Source organism: Oryzias latipes, chromosome 14 (assembly GCF_053564925.1).
Source record: "Oryzias latipes strain Hd-rR chromosome 14, Olatipes_Hd-rR_3.1".
Classification (NCBI taxonomy): Eukaryota; Metazoa; Chordata; class Actinopteri; order Beloniformes; family Adrianichthyidae; genus Oryzias; species Oryzias latipes.
In genome coordinates, this window is record NC_136250.1 from 5632930 (window position 1) to 5656702 (window position 23773).

The window sequence follows — 23773 nt, forward strand, 5'->3', positions numbered from 1 at the left end:
GTCAAAATAATGTGGACGGTTCGGCACAACACCATGGTTCACCTGCAAAAGCTCACATCTCTCCCAAAACAATTCACTCATGTGTCAAAACTAAATTTCCTTCTCATTTAAACAGTCAGTGCCTCCAAAATACTTCGTCCCTTTGGCATTGTGTAAGCACTGCAAGTCAAAATGATTAGATGTTTTGTCACTATAGCAGAGGACCATTGAAATATCCCTCATGTCCACCTTTCAGTCTTAGCTCAGTCCTTCATTGACAATGGTTACTGTACTGTTTTTGTATAGCTAACAGAATACAATGTTGTATAAAACAAAAAGAGAAAGGATTTTAGGGCAAGTTTACCCCAACATGAATATACGCATTGGAAAAGAAGCCAAATCAAATAAAAATCCTATAAATTATATTTCATTTGAATAAACTGGATGATTGAGTGCAGCAACCTTGACACAAATTTTAAAGAAACTTTTTTTTTTGGACCGTTGAAAATAAATTAATGTGAGGAGGAAGAAATGAGTATTTGGCGACATCTAGTGGTTAAAAATGAACATTACAAAATATATTATTTGAAACCTTCCCGAATGTGGGCGGTCTTTCGAACTTCCACAAATAAAGAGTACACCGATATATTATAAGTATGCACATGCAAATGACACGTTTTCAAACATAAAACGGGAAAAGTGGGGATTTCAGATGAAAAAAAAGTTTAAAACCGGATTAGCTGTAGGCTAGCCATGCTAAAACTAAAAACCCATCTGTCAGTTTTTAGCTAACAACAATGTAAACAAAAACCGGTATTTTAAATCTTCTTTTTAAAAACATCTCACAAATTCAAATTTATTTAGACAAGCAAGACAGGTTTTCTTAAAATCTAAACGAAGACAACAAGTCCGCCATTACGAAAAGGCAGAAAAATCCCCAGTCATGGCAACAGGATGACTAAAAACTAAAAGCGTCATCATCAAACATCCATCATCATGTCATTTAAAAGACTTACTTCTTACATGTAATCCCCATCACTGGGCTCCGATTCGTGGTAATGGTGGTAAACCAGACTTGAGGATCGTTGAAGTGAACAAAGAAGTTGGCTTCTTGCTTTCTTCTTTCACTTTTATTTAGTCCTCCCTGCACCGAAAAATCCGTTGCTTTTTTTCGGAACCCCAACGCGCAGATGCAGACGCGGACGCGTCTCGCGACTCATTTCGGTCCAAAACGTAGCTCGCGCTGTTGATTTGCGCTGGTTCCGACCCAGCGAACATAACAAATACATTCTGTGCTTTCCAGAAGATCTCTGTGTCCCATTCAAAATGAAAGTGAAAGATCACTGAGCTTCCCACGGTAACATCATGAATATTCATATGTTACCTAATGAAGAGCTTACATGTACTGTGAGCATTTGAAAACAAAGGCAAATAACCAGTAATTGTATTGATTCATTTAAAACTTGATTGGGATGAGACAACATGAGACTATCAGCAAAGGTGTTAACATGCAGAAAGAACAGAAATAATCACAAATAACTATAACTTTGTTTCTTTTCCCTGCCAAATGGACATTTTCTCTCCAATGTTGTCTTCTTTTTCACCTTGTTTTCTGTGTAAACACAAAACAGATGTTTGGTGACAATTAGTAAAAAGTAATTCCACAAGTTACCTCATTCATTAATTCACTTTTACACTTAATCTGTGAGAAACTAAGAAAAAACAATTGAAGTAGTTTGCACTTGGTTGATCTGCACACTAGAGGGCTGCATTGGGATCGGGTCCCGCCGGGTCCCGCGGGACCCAACCCAAATCTCGCGGGATTGGGCGGTTTGAATTGTGCTGCGGGCGGGAGCGTGCGGCAAAAAATAAACCCCGCGGGATCAGTGCTGCCATGAATATCTCATGAATATATATTAGCAGACTACGTTAGGCTGAGCGGCTGTTGGATTCTTATGTACTGAAGCTCCGTGAAGGCATCAGGTAGAGACGCCCAATGGCCACTGTCATCTAACCTGTTGTTGGGGGTGCGCCCCGCCCCGCCTCTTACTAAGAGCGCGCTTCAGGCCGTCTGTCTGCGCGCACACAGGGACACTTTTAACCGAACAGGATTTGTGAAAATATATTTAATATTTAAGTTGCACATTACACAAGAGGAATGCATCAAAAGATGAGGCTGGAGGAGGACATGAATCTCTTTAATAATATCAATAAAAATACGTGTTTTTTTTCCTGCGGGACGGGGGACGATACAAAATCAATGCATCTCTATTACTGTGCGGGACTAAATTCTCTGAGTTTTGCGGGTGCGGGCGGGAGTGGACATACATATTGCGGGAGCGGGCGGGAGTGTAACGCATACGTTGCGGGAGCGGGCGGGATTGGTCAAAAATTCAGCGGGCGCGGGCGGGAGCGGGATGAAGAAAATAGTCCCGCGCAGGGCTCTACTGCACACTATTTGGAATCTAACAGCTTTATGAACATTTTTCATTAAAAAAACATTTACTTCAAGTTTATCATATAGGTCATGTGTGTTTTCAGATTAGCAAGAGAAAAAATAATAATACTATTGCTGGTTGAATCATGAATCTGATAATTACTATAAAAAAACACATTGCCTTTTTGCATTGAAGAATTGTGTCAAAGTATTTTACTCCTTATACATGAAAAGTCCATCTTAAAACATTAAAACATGAGCTTGTAATGCACCTACTTCTATGATCCACCAATAAAATAACTGTTAAAGTTATTGGGAAGTTAAAAGTAAATATTTTTTGGGAACATAATATTAACGACATAGATTGCTAGAAGAGACAAAATTTTAAGTTTTCTAAAATTTTAATCCTTTCATCTTTGAATTTAATGTCGACATCCCTGAGATATCTTTCTGTCTTTTTCCCCCCAGAATCTGTTTTTTATTTTATTTGAGGTTTCATTAATGAGAAGGAGGGTCTAAAGGCAGGGATACCCTGTTTATCTTAGTCTGTTAAGTTAAGTACAGCCATTATCTATTGTATTTTACGACAGATTTCTTGTTATACAAATACCGGTATGAAGCCCATTGAGGCACTATTGTTGTAAACTTGGGCTGTATAAATAAAATTGAATTGAAAAGGAATCTTTGTTTTTTTCAAGGCGATGCTAAATTTCTGCAGCATCCTGGATTGAATGGTACATTGCAAATTAGCGACATGTGGGGTTAAGAGAATCTTAAGAGGGAGGCCATACAAATCAAACACAGATTTAATGTAAACTCACCCGCATATCCTCTGCATTTGTGGGATGGTCTCTGGTAAAACTTTCCCGCGTGTTTCCGGCAGGATGAATGTTATGACAGCCCCACTGAGAGCCAGAACACCCATCACTATGTACGGTAGAGCCTTGTAGTATTTACCTATAATAAAGTAAAGGAAACAAGATGAAGGACACTTATTTTCTATAACGCTGTTGAGCATAATGTGTATAAAATTCTGGTTTCAGTTTGGATTTCCATTCAAAAAAATTCAATTGGAAATGACTCCAGAAGTACTAGAACTTTCCAGATTTTCCATTTGTAAACAAATTGTGAAAAGCGTAGCTGTTAAATACTGATTTATTGCTCAAAATTTCAAAATTCTATTCAAAACCTATTTTATTTAGTTTAGAAAAGCAGTGTTTACATAAGCAGTAATTTAAAAATGACCGGACATTGAACTTTCAATGACAAAATTATGAAAACACAAAAACTTAAAACAACAAAAACTCATTTAATGGACAAATCAATGAATTTTACATTAAAAATGTAATTACCAAATAATTTAAACTTTGCCACAGAAGTATTCTTACCCAGATAAATGATGAAAGGGGAGAGAATGGTGGCAATGCGTGCAGCCATGGAGCAGCAGCCCATGGCTGTGTTTCTGATTACAGTGGGGAAAAGCTCGGAGGTGACCGAGTACACAACGCAGAAGGCTGCAGTCACTCCAAACTTCCCCAGCATTTCAAGAAGCACAGCCACTGCGGGTAAATCTAAAGAGAGAAAAAAGGTCCCTAAGTATTCTTCTCTGATACTTTATTTTTAACCACATGGGAGGTGATCTTTAAGAGTTAGGAGGAAATGCCTTCGAGCAAAGTCTGGCTTAATATTTAACATTTCAACCTCTTCCAAAGCACCAAGCAAGAAATAGGAAGTAAAAGTCAAACAGTTAAAACAATTTATTTTACAACTAGAATTACCATTAATATTTTTCTAAAATTAAAAAGTTTTTGGTACTCCTATTAGGTTGGCCCTGCCCAACAAAAAAAGCAACAGATAAATAGTTTTTCATCCAGCATTGTTATAAAAATTAAATTTTCGGAATGGGCACTTGGAATTGTTCAACTCGACCTTTAGAAAAAAAAAGTCAACTATATAGCTTTGTGATGTATGTTGATAGACAGACAGAGTGAGTGAGTGAGTGAGTGAGTGAGTGAGTGAGTGAGTGAGATGGATGGATAGATAGATCATTCATGTTTAGCTAAAGCAGTTTTTCAGCTTGTAACAAGATAAAAAATGAAAGTAACAACAAACACAGTGCAAAATAAATATGTAAATGAACAAAAGTTTAAATGTAAATAAATACGCTAAAAAATGTGAATACAAGACACTCTCTTGATTTAAAGGTTTTCTTGGGTTGACAAACTATTAAGATGGTTGAGCATCTACTGTATTGTAATCCATGTATCATTTCTTTTTTTGAGCCTTACCTATTGGAATGAGGCGCACGCAGAGGATCATGACGCCCCCCAGGAAAAGTGTGGAGGACTGACAGATGTGTCTGGAGCAGTATCGGAGCAGCAACAAAGCAATTATGTATGCTGGGACCTCTGTCACAGCGGACAGGAAGCAGTTTAGGTAAGGGTTGCCATTGAGATTTGATGTGTTGAGGAGTAAAGCATAGTAACTAATGGTGATGATCATCCTGCCAAGATAATCACACACACAAACACACACGCACACACACACAGACACAAATAATCTTTACTTAACCGAAAGTGATGAAACTAGCAGCTATAGGAGCAGTAGCTTAAGACAGAGTTTTTCCTAAAAGTTTCACATGCAATCACTGTTAAAATTGATCAATTTTCAAGGATTAATGCAATTCAATAAAAATAACACTTACCACAAACTGGCACACGCCATTGTTATTGATAATATGTTGCAGCTTTTCACAATGACCATAATGTTGATTTTCCTTTCCTTCATTGCCAGAGAATCTTCAACCTGGAATAAAGCAGAGAGGTCTATTATGGTATGAATTCTAAAGTCAATTTTTGTGACAACTGTGTCTTACCTCTGCCTGTGTAAAAATGGGCTCTGGAACCTGGACTTTGTTCATCTTTGCAGCATCTTTCAGAATGGCCTCAGCCTCCTCTACCTTCCCCTGAGAAAGGAGCCAGCGCGGAGACTCTGAAAGCAACCTGAAAATAAAGTAAACCTGGAATCAATAAGAGACATCACAAAAATATATTTGTCATGAAATAAGTTCCAATTTTAGACTGATGTTTTATGAGCAGAGAAAATATGTCTTCTGACTGACATTGATTACAGTAAGGAGAAACATCTAAAATAAAAACAATGTATAATCACTGAATTCTTAAATTATTTTTCATTAGACACGGTTTGTGTCGGTCAACATACCTTACATGTTTCGGCAGAAACACTTCCGCCTTCCGTCAGGGTCATCATCAGGTGGTAGTGTGTGACGTCTTTAAAAACAGATGGTTGTGACTGAGGCAGAGTCACCTGTCAGACTTTGACTCGTGACTCCGCCCCTTGATGTCCGTTTTTCCTGGAGGATGTTGCTCCAGGTATGAGAGAGCAGGAAGGCCCCCTCATCCCGGTTCATGGAAGTTTGGGCTCACTTTCGTATGTCCACCACCTCCATGATCCATCTGGGGTGTCTGTTGTCTTCAGTGTGGAGGACTTTGGCCTTTTCCCAGTCCATGATGTGGTTTTCCTGCTTGCAGTGGTCCCTTATGGCTGATTTCATCTTTTCTTGAACTGCCTGTTGTCGTCTGCTCTTGTTAGTATTTTACTTTTTTACTTTTCGCATTCTTTTTGATGTTCTGTTTGTCTTGTGATGAAGGTGCGTCCTTTTTCTCCGACGTATGTTTTGTTGCAGACGTGACATGGTCTTTCATAAATGATATTACATTTCTTGTCTTTTGGATGGAGCAACATCCTCCAGCAAAAAATGGACATCAAGAGGCGGAGTCACCTGTCAGACTTTGACTCGTGACTCCGCCTCAGTCACAATCATCTGTTTTTTAAAGACGTCCCACTACCACCTGATGATGACTCTGATGAAGGCGAAGTGTTTCCACCGAAACATGTAAGGTATGTTGACAAACACAAACCGTGTCTGAGAAAAAATAATTTAAGAACTCAGTTAACTTAACAAGGAATTAATTGAATTAACGTATAATCCCGATGGACGTCCTTGTTCAGTTTATAATATTTAAGAATTTCCCTTTTCTGGCAGAAATATTCTTACCACCAAAGAGGAATGTAGATTAAACCAGAGGCAGCCATTGAAATTAGCAGCGACCGCCAGTCTCGAAGGAAATAGGCCACGGCAGGCATTGCCATGTACCCCACCGCTGAACCCATAAAGACTCCAAGAGAGCAGAAAACCACTCGGATCCGCGGGCTGAGAATTTCCGACCCTGTTGGAATAATTCAGTTACTATGAATTCAATTTACGTTAAAGCCACCAATTAAGAGCCACGCTCACCTTTAAATGCAACACAAAGGATGTCAAAAGTAAATTTTCTTTGATCAAAGTAGCTCCAGAAAGCTAAATTGTCATAACTCTTTTATAATGTTGAATACATTTTATGCTTTTTGGTAAAATTCCCCTTCCTGTGCAGAAATGTGAGCCAAATGCTGGAGTAATATTTACAGCAGGAGGTGCTTTTCAAGTTTAATTCCATATAACTATTCTTGGTGACCAACAAAACAAAATGCTCATAAATCACTATCCACCCAGAAATATTACAAATACAGATTATTTTATGCCCTGCACTATGCTAATCTAGTCTTAATTCATTGTGAGTGTGATTAATCCACACACTACCTTCGTGGTTATGTACTGATGTAATAATGCACTGAAATAATTTACTTTCAGATGACTTGTGTAGATTAAATTCTAACATTCTTCCAGACAGCCGTCAGACTTTTTGTCTTTTATGATCAAAACCACACAGTCTGACTCTTTATTTCCTCAAAGCCCTGCAGTTAATAAAAAACCTTAAATTTAATAATTAACTGAATTAAACACAATACTGTAAGATTACATAACATATATATGTAAAAAAAACTACTTCTGCAAAACCCCAATATTTTTAAATTCTTTGATTAATTAAAAACGGTACAAAAGCTATATTTCACATTTTGCACTAGACTGAACATAGTAATGCGATTGCTTCTGTCTAATTAGCGCGCACACAAAAGACCCAAGTTTAAGTTATACCCAAGACAAATGCAATGGTGTAGTTGGAGTATCCACCGGCCCCCACAAGACAGAAAATGAAGGTGAAGATCTCCCAGTTTGGGGAGAAGATCTGTGCTGTGATTGCTACAGTCTGCAGAGCCATCATGACGAAAAGCATTGGCTTCCTTCCAAACCTGGAAAAGAAACACAGTTGAGTCACTTAAATGTATTTATTACCTACATTAAGAAGATAAAAGTGCTGATAAACGATTAAAAATGTTCAGGTTCATACCTGTCAGACAGCTGGCCTGATAGCACAGTTCCCACCAGAACACCAACATAGTGAATCGAGGTGGTCAAAGGACCTTTATATGCATTGTCACATACCAAATCCCACTGAAAAACCAGTACATTTTTCATTTTAGTCATAATTCCTACAGTTACTGAGTCTAACATACACACTGTCAAGTTCTAAAACAAAACAAAGACAGGTAAAGCTTCTATATGAACAAGAAAAGGATGTAATCTGATAGATCTGACACACAAACCTCAGATTAGCAGCTTCTCTTTAAAAAAATTAAATATCCTCTGTGAAACACATACAGCACATTTTTGGTTATTGCAGCTGCAACTAGTCAACACAGTTAAGGCTGAGGCTATAATGGATTGTATTTTTATGTCTCCGTTATACTTTTCCGTTGGTGTGAGAGGTTTTTGTGTTTTTTTCATCCTCGGCCATCTTTGTTTGCACATTTGTGGCTAATTGTCCAAGCATCTGATTGGGCGAGGATCTCCAGGGCAACACTTAAATACTGAGCATCTTCTATCTGCAACTGTCCCCCAGCCGGTAGCTACAGAGCCAACATATCTTCTAGTTATATAGACTTTAGTAAAAGCAAATAATGGTAATTTTTGTGTAAATAAATGCTTTTTTCTAAATAAAACCTGAACTACTTTCACTTCTGCGGTCTTTGAGGCTAATTTGTTTTTCTTTCCTTTACGTTTTGTCCTTTTAAAATTCCCCTAGACTGGGATGAAGCAAAACACTTTTTAAAACAAAAAGCTTAACTGGATCTTTTGATTTTTGCATGGATAGATAAATGTAGTTTTTCCCTTTGGCTCATTCTTCTTTGCTTTCCCTCTTTTATTGTGTCTTTTGTTGACTCAAGGACTGCAGAACTAGCTGTCCGCACCACTCTTGTGCCCTCGTGGACTCGTCACCATGTAACTGATTATGTAAGGCTACCGGTGTAAGATTAAGAATAGGTAAGTAAGAATGGAAATGTTTTATATGAATATAAAACAGTTTTTTAGCAAAGCTTTGACAACAATCAGAGAGCAATGAAGGTTAAAAGACAAAGTGTCAGAGTGGGAAATAATTTAGCATAGCTATTGATGAGTGAGTTACACTGAACTGGTTAAAAGGACTAGTTATTGTCCCATCTCAGATATGAAGTTTTAAAATACTTATCGATATTTCTATGACATTTTTCTACATTATTACAAGTCTTAAAGCAAAACCTGCAGGTAGATAAGTAATAAGTGTTTTTCTTAAACCAGGAGGCACAATATAAATCTCTCATATTCCTTTAAACAGATGATTGCAAACATGAATCAAAGATACTTTAAGCTTCCTAAATGCTTTCTAAAGTTTAAACATTAATTTACTTAACAGGGGAAGTAATTGATTGCTTACTTCTGTAACTATAGTTGACTGATAGATCTCTCTGCTGTATATCCAGCCATCCTGGCAGGCCTCCCAGGGAATTTCACTCACATTCACGTCCACATTGGGGATGATATTTCTTTGTGAATAGTTTCTGACGGTTTCCAGGTGAAGCCTCCTGCATGAGCTGCGCCGTGCAGCTCCGTCAACAGTCTCCATTGGTATCGTCTCATTTCTCCATGCTTCACTTATGCTGTCGCTGTCAGGAATGTAGCACTCGTGAGGTGGAGTATCGCCCACAAATATAATGTAGATGCCAGTAAATCCATTTGGGAGGATGCTGATGGCCAATGCAAAGAAAATTCTCATCTGAAAGGGTCCCCAAGATCCAAGGAAAGATGTGATGGAGTCATAGTCTCGGATTTTTTCGTTGCTCATCACTCCTTTGGAGTGCTGAATAAAATGATATAAAAAACAAAAGAAGAAATCAATTTTTGTAAGTTTCTGCAGGCAAGTGTGCACTGTTCAGTGCGAGGCCATTTAAACAGCAGAGTTGCCTTATGTGCTGCTAATTTAAGTGTGGGAGGGTACATAGAGAGCTGTAAAAACCTAAGCACTACCTAATCTCTGACAAAGTTTAATTGTGGTGATAAAAAACTATCAATAATTACTGACACGTTTTACTGAAAAGCTGAGATTTGTTCTCCCACACACCAAAATTGAATATGTAATCATGAGCAACAAGTAAAAAAATAACTTCTTACTCAGCAGAACCTCAAATGGAGAGTAAATCATTTTTATATTCAGATAAACCATTAAGTCAAGTTGAACTTTGTCAACTTTGAACTTTGTAACAAGAGGGTTTGACCCCTTAAGTGGTCCTAACAGCTTCCGTAATTCTAAACTTAGCTTATCTTCTATTAACAATTAATAAGAAAACACACACTCACATTCATTATATATTATTTACCTGAACACGACACTAGTGGGAAGACTACGTTATTTAAGATAATCTGTGTATAGGAGCTGAATTGTAGCTATTCATGAGTTAACTAGGATTAAAATCCTAAATGTCAGCACCTAAGGAGAAACATCTCAATGCAAAGATCTTCATCCTTCAGGGCTAATGTTATAGCTTCACTTGTGAGCAAAAAAAAAGCAGAATTTTTATTTTTATTTTGCAAAAAGTGTGGTTAAAGTTGTTATAAACACTCACTGGTCCCTTAGCCACACCTGTCCAACTGGTAGTTAATGCAAATTTCTCATCAGCCAATCACATGGCAGCAACTCAATGCATTTAAGCATGAAGACATGGTCAAGACGATCTGCTGCAGTTCAAACTAAGAAATTAGAACGGGGAAGAAAGGCAATTGAAGTGACTTCTAGCATGGCATGGTTGTTGGTGCAACAACCTGTTGATCTACTGGGATTTTCACCCACATCCATCTCTAGGGTTTACAGAGATTAGTCAGAGAAAAAGGAACCTATCCAGTGAGCAGCAGTTCTATGGGTGGAAATGCCTTGTTGATGCCAGAGGTCAGAGGAGAATGGCCAAACTGGTTCCAGCTGATAGAAAGGCAACAGTAATTTAAATAACCAAAGGTTTCCACTGAGGTCTGCAGAAGAGCATCTCTGAACACACAACACATCCAACCTTGAGGAAGATGAGCTACAGCAGCAGAAGGCCACACTGGGTACCACTCCTGTCAGCTAAAAACAGGAAACTGAGGCTAAAATTTGCACAGGTCCACCAAAACTGGACAATAGACGACTGGAAAAATGTTGCCTTGTTTGATAGGTCTGGATTTCTGCTGCAACAGTTGGATGGTAGGGTCATAATTTAGCATCAACAACATGAAAGCGTGGATCCCCAAATGGCCTCCACCATCACCAGATCTCAACCCAATAAAACACCTTTGGGATGTGGTGGAACGGGAGATTGGTATCATGGATGTACAGCCGACAAATCTGCAGCAACTGCGTGATGCTGTCGTGTCAAAATAGACCATACTCTCTGTGGAATGTTTCCAGTACCTTGTTAAATCTATGCCACCAAGGAAAAAGCGGGTCCAACTCGGTACCATCAAGGTGTACCTAATGAAGTGGCCGAGACTCCCCATTAAGTGTAGTTCAAAGTTGGTTGGTGTATTTGGCAAATAGGACATGAGATGAAAACATACAACTTATTATTGTTTTCAATATTTATTTGATGAGTCAAAAGCAAAAAAAAGAACATCTTATGTCACATAATCTAAGTTCCTTCACATTTGTTGAGTCCTGCCATCTCTCTTGAGGGTTTATGGCATTTAGGTTGAGCTGAGGCCTGAACTTTGACGAAATTAGATCTGGCATGCACAGTTCCTGCTTCCCAACCCAGAGGCTCTAGAATACTCTCAAATGGATAATTCATGACTGAGACAGCAGTACTGAGGTGCGATGGTTTGGGGGTTTTAGTCTGTGAGGCCTTGAATCCTGCAGGGCTGCAACAAGAGATTCTTTCATGCTCAACCATCTAGAAAGACTACTACAGCCTTTAAAAAAAAGAGCAAAATATAAAGACTGAGAGTTAGCTTCTTGCACATGATTCAAGTAAAATGTCGTGTAACAGTCATAAATTCACATTGTTTAGTCAAGATTTTGTATCTATTTTTCTGCAGTATGATGGTTTGAATTCAAAATAATCCACAAGTAATCACACAAATCAATCACAAATGGAAGTTCTAAGGGAATCCTTACTTTGAAATATCACTTTTTCTTCATATCTTTACACAGAGAAATACTCTGATCACAATGCTATAATCAATTGGTTCTTTGTTGGATTAAAAAACACAGTGTGGTATATCTCCTCCTTTGATCAGTATTGGTAACAAGTATTTGTCCTATTCTTTACAAACATATAAAAAGTTCCACTTCTCTCTTGACACTTCAAATTTCTCCTAAACATATTTATAAGGCAAAAGAAAAATATGCAAAAAAATTACCATAAATAAATTATGCTTTCAACTATTATAATGTTTAGAGGGGTTCTATTGTGAATTTTTACATTTTTAAACCACAACTTTGCTTTTGCGAATAGTTTAGCTGCCTACAACACCAACTTTTTGTTATTGGTGTCAAAGTTTTTGTTATTGGTGTCAAAGTGTCTTTCATTACATTTTTTTAAATGATAATTTATGATTACCAGTATCATTTTCAATTAGAAGTACTGTAGAAATACTGGTTTAAAATCACAAAAAAAACAAGCTAAATATCTAGATATCTGACAGGATGAACTAAAACTGGTTAGGTTTATGTAAACACAACAATTATGACAGAGGTTTCTGCTAACACGTGACCACTTCTAAATGAAGAAACTGCTACAGAAAGTAGCAGTAAACTACAGATTAAGAGTTTCCACTTCAGATTTGGCTTCAAGTTGAGATAGTGAGTTGTGTGTGGCTCCATTTTGAATACATTTCCTCTTTTTGGATCTTCTGCACAGTCTGCAAAAAAGAGAAAATGTTTTAAATGGCCCATTTACAAGTAAGTAAATTGGTTATCTTATTGTGAAGTGATCCACTTTATGTTTGATCAGCACTTTTTGGAATCTACAGTAAGTGCAGCTACATGACTCACATACTTTTTTCTTGTCTTATCATAGTTTTTCTACTATAATCTTACTCTATAAAAATACACCTACCCCTGACATTCTTGCATCTGCTCCACTGTTTCTGGTAGATCTTTGTGAAGAGTCTCCGGGAGGAATAAGTTAACCATTGAGGAGGAGATAGTGAGACTCCCCATTAAAATATAAGGCAGAACTTTATCATATGTGCCTGCAAATAACAAAGAAGTCACAGAAGGAATGACTTGAATGTCCATGCAGCTCCAGTGATCTTCAAAATCAATTCTTAAACCTGATTTTTAAAAATCCTTTTTACCTAAATAGATGATATAGGGAGCTGTGATGCTGCCAATGCGAGCAGCTGAGGAGCACACCCCCATGCCAACGTTCCTCAGCACTGTGGGGTAGAGCTCAGCTGTGTATATGTACACAATGCTGAAGGCCATGGTAAAGCCAAACTTTCCAGTCATTTCCAGAGCTAGAGCAACCTGTTGAACACCTAAAAAATGTCAAAAATACAAAACAAAAAACACAGATAATCATTTATATTTCACATGTCAGCAAAACAAAATACCTGCATTTTTTCAAACTTCTTTGTACCCATCTTTACGCCGTCATTCAGATCATGAAAAGTGTTTGTTTTTTTACACAAAAAGGTAAAAAAATGCAAAATTTAACAAACAATAATTTATTTGCTAAACGAAAAAAGAGCAAAAAACCTCTCATTGGTGCTCAGTTCAGGTCTGTATTTGCTTTATGATAACAACATACTACTTCAGTTATTTTACAATTTTCTTTTATTCCAAGTTCAAATCTTGTATGAAGAGACTGAATTAATTAAAATTTAACTGTACAGATGAGTTAAATTAAATGTTAACATTAATAATCAATCTTTGAAAAAATCAACCTTAAAAAGGTGCTTCTAAAAGAAATTAGTGTCACTTCTAATAAACAAGTTCAAATATCGTCTTGAAGAACTAAAGTAAAACTTAATTAGCTGATTTTCATATCAACCAAAACCGTTTTATGATTGAGACAAACTTTGTACCTTTTTAAAATTTCTTGAAAAGTGAACCAATGAAAAAGATGGAACATACTTTTTTGAAAATGTACTACATCAATTCAGTTCATCAGGCAGGTGAAGTGAAAGGTTGGAATCTTACTCTCAGGGATGAACTGGATGAGGAGGAGAACTCCTCCACCCAGGAAAAGGAAGACAGACAGAAGGATTCTTCTTGGGGAAACCCTTAGCAGCAAAGTGGAAACTATGTAAGCAGGAACTTCACTGATGGCTGACAGGAAGCAGTTCATGAAGGGATTGCCACTTAGGTTAGAAGTGTTCAGGGATAATCCAAAGTACCCAATGTTTATTGACATCCTAGAACGAGGAAAATAGAATGTATTTTGGGAATACTGTATTAATCAAATATCTATGATTAATGCGCACTTACCACAAAAGGAGACACATCAGAGTGATGCACCGCAGTTTCTTAAATTTCAGAATATCAAGCATGGTGTATTTCCTGCCAGCAGGCATTTCCTGTATCTGAAACCAAAGTTATGAATAAAAAAGGAAAAAAATTACACCTTTAGTAGGCTGATTACATGCACAACGTCTGGGGATTTTTTAAAAAGTCATTCCATTTTTTTTAAATAAAAAATGAACACCTTTTGATAGAAGTATGGTCATGTTATTTCCAAAGAACCTATTTGAAACATTAATGTTAGTGTCATCTTAAATGGTATAAAAGCTTTTAGAAGATTTTAGTCTATTTTTTAAGGTTTTTTGGGAAAAAAAACATGTTAGAAACTGAGTTAAGTATTTTTGTACTCAACATAGGCTAAAAATGACAAGATAAACAGATAATGACTCATAAGTCCAACTATTTTCATTTCTTGAGTTATTTTCAAAGCATTCCAGAGGTCTTTTAATTAGGATTATGCCATTTTTAGTCAAAAGTAATTTTGGAGCTATCCAAGAGCGAATCTAGATTCCAGCTCAGAAGAAGAAAGCCAAGACGTTCGTCGTCTACATGCGAATGGATCAGAATAGAGCCGAACTTGTGGACTGCCAATTGAAGTTTCTAGGTAACAACGACAATGTCATGGTTTGGGTTTCCTTGTATTGGTTTTTGCTTTCCGTGTTGTTTTTTTGTCATGTTTGAGTTCTGTTGAGTTGAGTTCTATTTTGAAAGGTTCCCTGCATGTCACGTTTTTGAGTTTTACTTCCCTGGTTCCAGTCTCTCCTGATCGTTGTCACCTGTGTGTTGTCAGTCCTGTCTGTATTTATGTCTTGTCCCTGCCTTCCTCTTGCGATGGTCCACTATCGTCTCGTCCCTTCTGCCATGTGTTCATGTTTTGCTCTCAGTAAGTTTAGTTTTGTTTTCCTGCTCTGTAGCGCTTTTTGGTAGTTGAATAAATCCCTTGCCCTGGAACCGTGTGCCTCCTGTCTCTGCATTTTGGGTCCGTCATGCTCACCAGCCCCCCACTACCTGACAGACAAGCTCTTTTTCAACAGTTTTTTTTTTTCTCTGCTTCGGATTCCCAATTTGAATAAAAAAAAATACTCGGAAATGCAAGTTTAAGCTTAATTTTTTTTTTTTTACATACTGTATGTTGGCCGTGGTCAGAAAAATGCCACAGGAACATGTTTAAAATACCAAAAACCAGGATTTTCATCAATGGGTATTGGTGACATGGTTCATTTTTCAGCTTTCTATAAATTAAGTGTTTGTGCATACATGAATGCAATGCTCACCTCAAGGTTCCCAGTTTTTTTATGCCAATCATAGTAGTAATAAAAGAGCAATGGCAAAAGGTATCCTCACCTCAGACTCTTTAAAGATGACAGGGGGAGCAGCAACTTTATTTCTCCTGGCAGCATCTCTCACAATGGCCTCAGCTTCAACCACTCTTCCCTGAGTAACCAACCATCGAGGAGACTCTGAGATGAACCTGCATAGTGTTATTGAATGCTTTTAAAATGTGCACAACAATGGGAATATGTGTGTCGGCACACAAGCTGGCGAACGTGGAGAACATACCACCACAGTGGGATGTAAACCACAGAAGTTGCAGACAGAACAGCAAGCAGGGTCCTCCAGTCTCTGATGCCAAATGCAATCCAGGGCAGAGTCATGTAACCAATGCAATAAAACAAGAAGGCCCCAAGCGTTGTGAAGAGAACTCGCATGGTTTTACTCAACACCTCCGTACCTGTGCAAGACAAAACCCTGATAAACATGAATGAGCACAAATAAGCCCAGTTCTGCGGAAAACAATAGTGAGCGTGTAAATGGATTTAACAGGTCAGCATGCTTACCTAGTACAAAAGCAGAAATATAAATGGATATCTGAGAGGCTCCAACGAAGAGGAATATGATACAGAACATTTTCCATGATTGAGAAAAAGACTGAAGGAGAACCGAGAGGCACTGAACCGCCAGAGACATGAAAACGACCTTTTTCCTCCCAAACCTAAAAGCCAAAAAAGTTTCATAATTGGTAAAAACAAATTGTTAAAGATAGATTGTCAAAGATGTATCGACACAACAGCTACAGAATTCTCTCAAAATAAACATACATCTCCTTCCACAGCAGATGGAGCTGTTGCCATGCATGGCAGCAACAGTTTGCTCAGCTGTGTTTGGAGTTCAAATGTTCATAAACATGTCATGAGAGACAAAACTCCCCAGTCAGTCAAAGTTAAAGATGCAAGTTTGTAATTGATGAACAAAAAGTTAAATGATAGTTACAATGGCTGACGATAAAATAACAAATACCCACTGACAAAAAAACAACAGCTATAGCAAAAAAAAACAACAGCTATAGCACAAAATACCTGTCAGAAAGTTGTCCTGATATTAGGGAGCCAAAAAGGTACCCCACAAATAGAGATGAGGATGCAAATGGAACTTTCCACTGGTTGTCACACACAAGGTTCCACTGTGAAACACACCAGACATGTGAACGTGGAGCAAAAACAAGTCAGCATTTGCAGAAATTAACTTTAGAAAGTCACACACAAGACTGACCTCGGTGACGATGGTGGATTGGTAGATTTCTTTGCTGTAGGTCCAACCATCTAAGCACTCTTCCTGCTGCAGGCTAGTGAGGTTGACATCCCTTCCTGGAACGTACCCCTCACTCGACAGGTTTTTTACTACATCTAGCTTATACCTGCTACACTGACTTTTAATGTCTTCTCCATCCACTTCTGTGAAGGGTATGATGGCATTTCTCCACTCTTCAGTCAAGTTAACATCTGGAATGAGACAGTGGTGCTTTGGGGTTGCTCCAGCGAAGATTATGTAAAGTCCATTGAATCCCGTGGACACAAAAACCGTGTTCAAAAGAAAGAAAGTGACCCAGAAATAAGGACCAGTCTGTCCAAGAAATGCAGTGTCCTCATCATAATCTCCCATTTTAAAATAAAATAAATAAATAAATAAACAGAAACAAAAAAATTCCCTGCTCTGCAGAGTGGGAGAGCAGTTCCTCCTAAAGATTTCAGCTCAGTACCAGAGCAGTCTGGTTGAGCTCTCTGTGGGGTAGCATGAACTGGTCATTCAGTGGGACGGAGTCACAAAATAAAAATTTCCATTCCCAGACCTGAGATTGGATCAACCTCCTCTCAGGAGTAAAACTATTGACTCAAAAAAAGGAAAACTCAGAGAGCATGGAGTACGCCTTAACCCAAATGATTTAATTTTCAGGAAATCAAATAATTAGTGGCCTCAGAGTGGCCTGTCTACCGTAGAAACCCAATACACCTCATTACTGTGGTAAGTCTCTGTAAACAGCTTTCCACACTGTTAAATACTCCAGCGTGCCCGTACTCTAAATGTTGCTAAGTAGCATTAAGGCTGCTGTTAGACTATTTTGAGTCACACTGCAGAGGCAAGCTTTTATGGAAAGTTCAGCAGAAACAGTATCACTTTATGTTTGCTTTACTATCTCAGAGATAAACTGTGAAAACGGCTGACCCACGAAAAACCACACGTGCAACAGTTTTAGTCACACTGTATGCTACACTCACCAACACATGTTTCCCTATTTTACTGTAAACCTTTGAAGTTTAGCAGGAATATGTAAAAGGGATTTCTGCTCAAAACACAGACATGTGAAATTCCTGGCTGCAGCTGCCCGCCTTTCATAACAAATGTCATCAGAAAAGGCGTTCACTGTATCCCTGTTCCTCTTGCAGAGGAAAAACCAAATTAAACACAGCATATTTCTCAACATGTGCACTTTGTTCTGATGATCTCTGTTCATAAAGTGAAATTTCTTACAAAAAAACTGTTTTTTTGTACACAGGAATATTTTCACGTGTCTCTTTAGTTCTTTGTTTAAAGACAACCTCGGCTAATATTTTTAGAATTATTGCAATAACTTTTATACACAAATTTATTTAGCAAAAGTAACATATCTGAACTAATTGTATGGGTTTTTAACAGTTTGTACAGCACATCCTCCTAAAACAAAGCCGTTTCAAGTTTCACGATGGCAGTTAAGCTGTTTAATCAATGCTATCAGTGTTCAGACTCGTGGATGTTAATGCATATTTTCTTCAATTCCATTCGCAGTTCTGTAAATGCAAATGCCCACCAAGTGGTGTGTCAGCATGCGTGACAAGATTAAGTCATGCCCTCAATGAGGTTTTCAACACTGCAGACAAACAATCAGGCATTCCCAGGTTATCTGGTAAAAAGCTTTAGGTGTCATGAGTGTAGGTCAAAGGTGAAGATGCTGTAACACTAGTCAATTGTATGGCCCCTATCTCCAAACTTTTAAACAAATCGCAAAGTTGCTCTGCAGTTCAAAGCCAACGAGAAGAATGGTGGACATGGATGAGTCTAGACCTGTAAGTAACGTATTTATCTTATTATCTCCTCATTATACATCATGCAATGTTACTGAATTATGAGTTAAAGCGTTCTGATTGGCTGAAAGCGAACACGCCTGTTTAGCGTGGTGAATTTGACAGACAGATTCATTAGCCATTAATGACATTTGTTAACCTGTGACGTTAGGTGAGTCTCAAAATTCACCACAGATTTTGCTCATAAATGCAGAATGCACAAATGAAACGTAGTTTGCAAATGTACATCCTGCTGTTTGGATGATCTGCAAGTTCATACTGCAAGTGTACCTTAAAATTGTATTTGTGAAACATTTGTAAACCAGACCATGTGCATTTGTGAAAGAGATCCTGTGCATTTCTGAATTAGGAGAGTGATGTGTCCTCATAGCTTCTTATAACAATAAACAATATTGCATAATGAGCTTTAATTACAATTTTTTTCCAATGAGGTTTCAATGATCATTTCAAATACTAATTTCTTTAAACGCCATTTGTGCAAAGCAGTGATCAATTTAACTAGAAACATGTTTTAATGGTTTAACACGTTTTTGGCTAAAATTCAGTTTAATTCAAATTATTTTTCTTGAAGTTTTTATTGAAATGGGTTGCATTTAAGATAATCATGGATAAGTTTGATGAAACTCATCAGCAGCTTTACTTTTATTCTTGAATAACAGCACATACTGATGTGTATAATCACTAACATGATCTTTAACACCAAATTTGACTGAATCAATGATGGATCGAGTTTCTGATAGTCTGAGGGTTAACGTACTGATACAAGTCACATGGGGGAAAGCACCCTAAATGCAATCAGTGCACATATATCAGGGTTACATGTTAGCACATTTATGAATATTTATTGCACAGTACTATAATTTTTTCTTATTATATTAAGGCTTTAAAGTAAAAAAAAGTTGAAAGATTTTTCTCATGGTAACATTTACCTGAAATATGTATTAATGTTTTCCAAAACCTCACTGAGAATTGCTACATGTACAGAACTAAGATTTAAAGATTTAAAGTAGGCATGTCCAAAGTCCAGCCATGAGCCAATATACGGTTCCCTGCACTTTAAGGACTGTGTCTACGACTTCTTATTTGTAATTGGGTAACCATAGAACAGGGGTGGGTCGGAGTGTCTGCATGATTTCCAGATAGTCTTGCCCTACTCATGGCTGATTACCTGGTTCAGGTGTGTCCAGCCAATCAGAACATGCCAATGAGGGCATGTTGGAAAACATGCAGGAATGTGACCCTAAGTCCTCACCTCTGCCATAGAACCTTAGAACCTTAAAGTCCTCTTCCAACTATATTTGTAACCATTGTAAACGTTTTCCATGTGGTCTTTTAATCATTATTATGCTGTTTTTAGCCAAAATCAAAAGGTCTGTGACATTTTTAAGATTTTTAATATTAAGATTAATATTTTCTGCAGAACAGCAGGAGCTAATTAGAAATTCACCCGGAAGTCACCTTATGTGGAAATCCCTGCATTCCTTTGGTAACGCTCCCCTCTAGCGTACCCACCCTCACAGCCCCAGGCCACTTATGGCAGTTGCCACATCACAAACCTGAGCTTTTTCAAACCACAGGTTTTTGTCTGCTCCTGATCGTTAAAGATTTGTATTAGGAAATACTCAGAAACAAAATGTTAATCTTAAATCATTTATATGTTTCCCATCATGAGAAAAATGCTAAAAGAACACGTTAACATAGATTATCATAGGACCAAATCTGTCCCTCTTTGCAAAAGTTTAGAAACATCTGAGACAGAAATAAAAAAAGAGTTCAATTTGTTGTTAATCACTAAACAAATAAATCCACCTGGATTTCTTGGTCTAAAGAAAAAAAAGAAAACTTCCACAGTAACTTGAAACTACCAGGATTTGCTTGCAAGCAAACGAACATCTACATTTTGGGAAGGCCAAAATGTTCTTGTGCTTTCCAGGAGTCAGAGTTTCATTTCCATCTCTCTATCAACAAATAATCTGAAAAGTGTCCCTTTTTAAAACCAAGCAGTCTAGGTGTAAACAGGTCAGCCATGGGATTTATTGCCACATTAGTAAATGATTAAATAAAGGACAAAAAAGTATGTCAGCCACAGATTCTGCATGTTGTTCCACATAAAATGAGTTTAGTCTGTAATGTTCATCATAGATACACTGCATCTCTGAGAGACAGAATGCAAAAAAAAAGAATCCCGGAAATCACTTTGTACATTTATTAAAGAATTAATGGTGCAGAAAATAAACATCTGGACAATAACAAAAGTTCACCTCAGTACTTTGTGATGTAACCCTGGTTGGCACTGTCAGAGGTCTAACTTTTCCTGTAGATCTTTACCAAGTTTGCACACAATGTAGCTGCTATTTTGGTCCATTCTGCCATGCAGATCTTCTCAAGAGTTGTAATGTTTTGAGGGCTGTTGCAGATTATTAACTCCCCCACAAATTCTTTATGGGATTAAGGATCCTAAAACTGGCCAGACCACAACAGGACCTTGAAATACGTTTTATATTAACCCTTTTTATTGTCTGGGCAATGTTTTTGGAATCACTGTCCTGTTAGAAGATTCAGCCACTTTTCATCCTAAATGCTCTCACTGATAGGAGGTTTCTGCCTAAAATTTCACCATGCACAACCCCATTCAACCTTTCCTCAGTCTCCTGTGCCCTTTGCAGAAAAACACCCCCAAACCATGGCGTTTCCACCTCTATGCTTCATAGTGACTCTGGTGTTCTTTGGATGATCAAGAATAGATCCCTTTTTCTTCTGTTTAGACATGCCTGTTTTAATTCCAGTGGTGTCAGCTAGACACATAGAACAACAATATGTCCATGTCTACCATGGTCAAAAATGGGATGCAACTTCTTCCCCCTCCAAACACAGTGAGTGGTGTTGATTCCAAATACTTCCATTTTGATCTAACTCGTCTTTCTTGCTCGACATTTTTGTTGGACGGGCTTACTCTGTGCCAACAGTCTCGCCCACAACTCGCACTACAGAAACTATGCCCTAGAAAAATGACACAAGCTTTTGATTTTGACTAAAAACGGCAAAATTAAACCAATAAGTCTAGTCAGGAAAACTTTAAAAAATGCATCAACAGTTAATCAGAGTGGGACTTTGAGGTAGACTTGAACCATTGCAGTATTTGCTGCTTGTTTATTGGTGCTTCATACTTATTTTCTGCACTAACAATCATATAAATTCTTTGAAATCTTACACTGTGATTTCCTGGATTGTTAGTTTTAATTCCATCTCTCACATTTGAAGGTGAAACTGTCATTGCAACTTGCACGTTTGGTCACAGCCAAATGCTTTTTGCCCAAAATGTATTTAAACAGTCTCTGTTGTGTGTATTAGGGATTCCACCCATGCATCCATCCATCCATCCATCCATCCATCCATCCATCCATCCATCCATCCATCCATCCATCCATCCATCCATCCATCCATCCATCCATCCATCCATCCATCCACCCATGCATCCATCCATCCATCCATCCATCCATCCATCCATCCATCCATCCATCCATCCATCCATCCATCCATCCATCCATCCATCCATGCACCCACCCTTCCATCCATCCATCCATCCATCCATCCATCCATCCATCCATCCATCCATCCATCCATCCATCCATCCATCCATCCATCCATCCATCCTATAATACAATTTTATTAATTCATGATCCCTTTAATAAAATAAATAACTCTACTTATGAAATAAAAAATGACTAAATAACTGTGATTTTCAAAGAGAAAAAGTCAGGAAAAAATGTACTGATACATTAAAAAGAAAAAACAGCAAATATCCTCTCCCGTCATTTTCCCGCTGAGACTTTGAGGGCTGCAGCTCCTCACACGTCTCACAGTTTGCGCTAAAACTGAGCAGCTGCGCTGTGTCCTGTGCATTTGTTTCTCATCCAGTTATTATGAAAAAAAGCAAATTTCTATGTCTTCTGCTGCAGCTCGAGTATCTGCGTTACCTTTTCACCAGAAGATGAACTGTGACGTAGAAAGGGAAGACTGTCTTCTTTTCTATTTGACAGGGATTTTAGAGGCTTTCAGGTTGGAGCACAGACTGCAGAACAGTGGAATAAAATGTCACGTCTTGATCATGTGGCCAGATAAAAAACAAAACAAAATATTGGTCTCTGATAATCATAAGTGGGCCGGACCAAACATGGCCGGATCCAGCCCGCGGGCCGTAGTTTGCTCACCCCTGGTGTAGGCCCTTAAAGTTTTCTTGCTGATCTTTTCTTTTGTAATATATCTATTTAGTTGTATTTTTAATGTCAAATGTAGGGGTTTTATCTACTCAAAGGCTCCACTCAACGTAATGAAAATGTTGAAAAGCTTGAGGTGGAAAGAATGTGTATTTCTACTCAGTTTTACCTCTAAAGCTTCTTAGTTAATTCAATGCAAATGACTCAAATTTTCTTTTTAAAGCTGTTTGGGCTTAATCCCAAATGTTCTAATGTGCCTTTCGAGTAACAATGAACTCTGGACTTTTTCTGTCTTCTATACAAAATGCAATTAAAAAGAGCCTGTTGGGGAACTTTAGAATGTATCTTTTTAGTTTTCTGCAGAAACAGCTTGACTAAAATCCACTAAATCTTCACCAAGTCTGGTATTTGGAACAAACCAACTTACCAAAAAAGTATGCATATGTCACTCTGTACCCATTTTTACCAGTAGCCCTAACAAAGCTGACCTTTAAAAAAGGTGTCATAAAAAAGTTGTTAAAATTATGATTTTGCAGGATTATGCCTCTTACCTGTCACTGCAGTGTGAGGTTGAGAGGCACTGGAAAGGACAAGAAGGGTCTGCTCCTCTTAAGGAAGGCTTTATGGAGGTGTAAAGTCCTTTCATCTTGTCTTGAAGATAGTACATCTGATTTTTCTCTGTAGTCATAAAACAGTCCAGAGTTCATCTCTTTTTTGGAAATTGACTCAGTTAAGAAGGGACAACATGCTTGTCCATACCATCCTAACTTGATCTGCAAGATTTGTTAAATTTTCAATTAAAGTACGGAGGGAACATGAAAATAACAAATAAAGACTTAGACAAAAGTTTTCAGCAGCAGCTAGAGTAGATAAGAGATGTTCTTTAAAGTTGAGAATAATTCTCAACATTCTCAGAGAGTCAAAATTGATCTCTGAGGTGTTTATTTCTTTGAAATGCTGGAACTCATCAAT

At 37.8% G+C, this 23773-nt stretch overlaps 2 protein-coding genes and 1 long non-coding RNA gene across 4 annotated transcripts; 1 reads left to right on the forward strand and 2 right to left on the reverse strand.

Annotated features, from left to right (window-relative positions):
- Positions 1-821: 821 nt before the first annotated feature.
- On the reverse strand, positions 822-23421 carry slc22a4 (solute carrier family 22 member 4). 2 transcript variants are annotated; one of them, XM_078930969.1, is made up of 11 exons: positions 23353-23421; positions 9130-9552; positions 7726-7829; positions 7473-7627; positions 6495-6666; positions 5292-5418; positions 5121-5221; positions 4705-4919; positions 3805-3987; positions 3238-3373; positions 822-1591 (listed from the first exon to the last, which is right to left on the reverse strand). In XM_078930969.1, the coding sequence occupies exons 2-11, from the start codon at positions 9535-9537 to the stop codon at positions 1519-1521; spliced, it is 1674 nt and encodes a 557-aa protein (XP_078787095.1). In that variant the 5' UTR covers positions 9538-9552; positions 23353-23421; the 3' UTR covers positions 822-1518. The 2 variants fall into 2 exon arrangements, with proteins under 2 accessions (XP_078787095.1, XP_020564326.1); XM_020708667.3 differs by lacking the exon at positions 23353-23421 and having other exon boundaries at positions 9130-9662.
- LOC144983738 (uncharacterized) lies at positions 4718-5451 on the forward strand. The gene is made up of 3 exons (XR_013647523.1): positions 4718-4852; positions 5210-5249; positions 5345-5451. It is a non-coding gene; the product is annotated as an uncharacterized LOC144983738 (long non-coding RNA).
- LOC101165246 (organic cation/carnitine transporter 2) lies at positions 11283-17602 on the reverse strand. The gene is made up of 10 exons (XM_004076105.5): positions 16738-17602; positions 16545-16648; positions 16026-16180; positions 15748-15919; positions 15532-15658; positions 14155-14249; positions 13867-14081; positions 13020-13202; positions 12779-12914; positions 11283-12581 (listed from the first exon to the last, which is right to left on the reverse strand). Exons 1-10 carry the CDS (start codon positions 17125-17127, stop codon positions 12476-12478), a joined length of 1683 nt encoding a protein of 560 aa, XP_004076153.2. The 5' UTR covers positions 17128-17602; the 3' UTR covers positions 11283-12475.
- Positions 23422-23773: the final 352 nt, after the last annotated feature.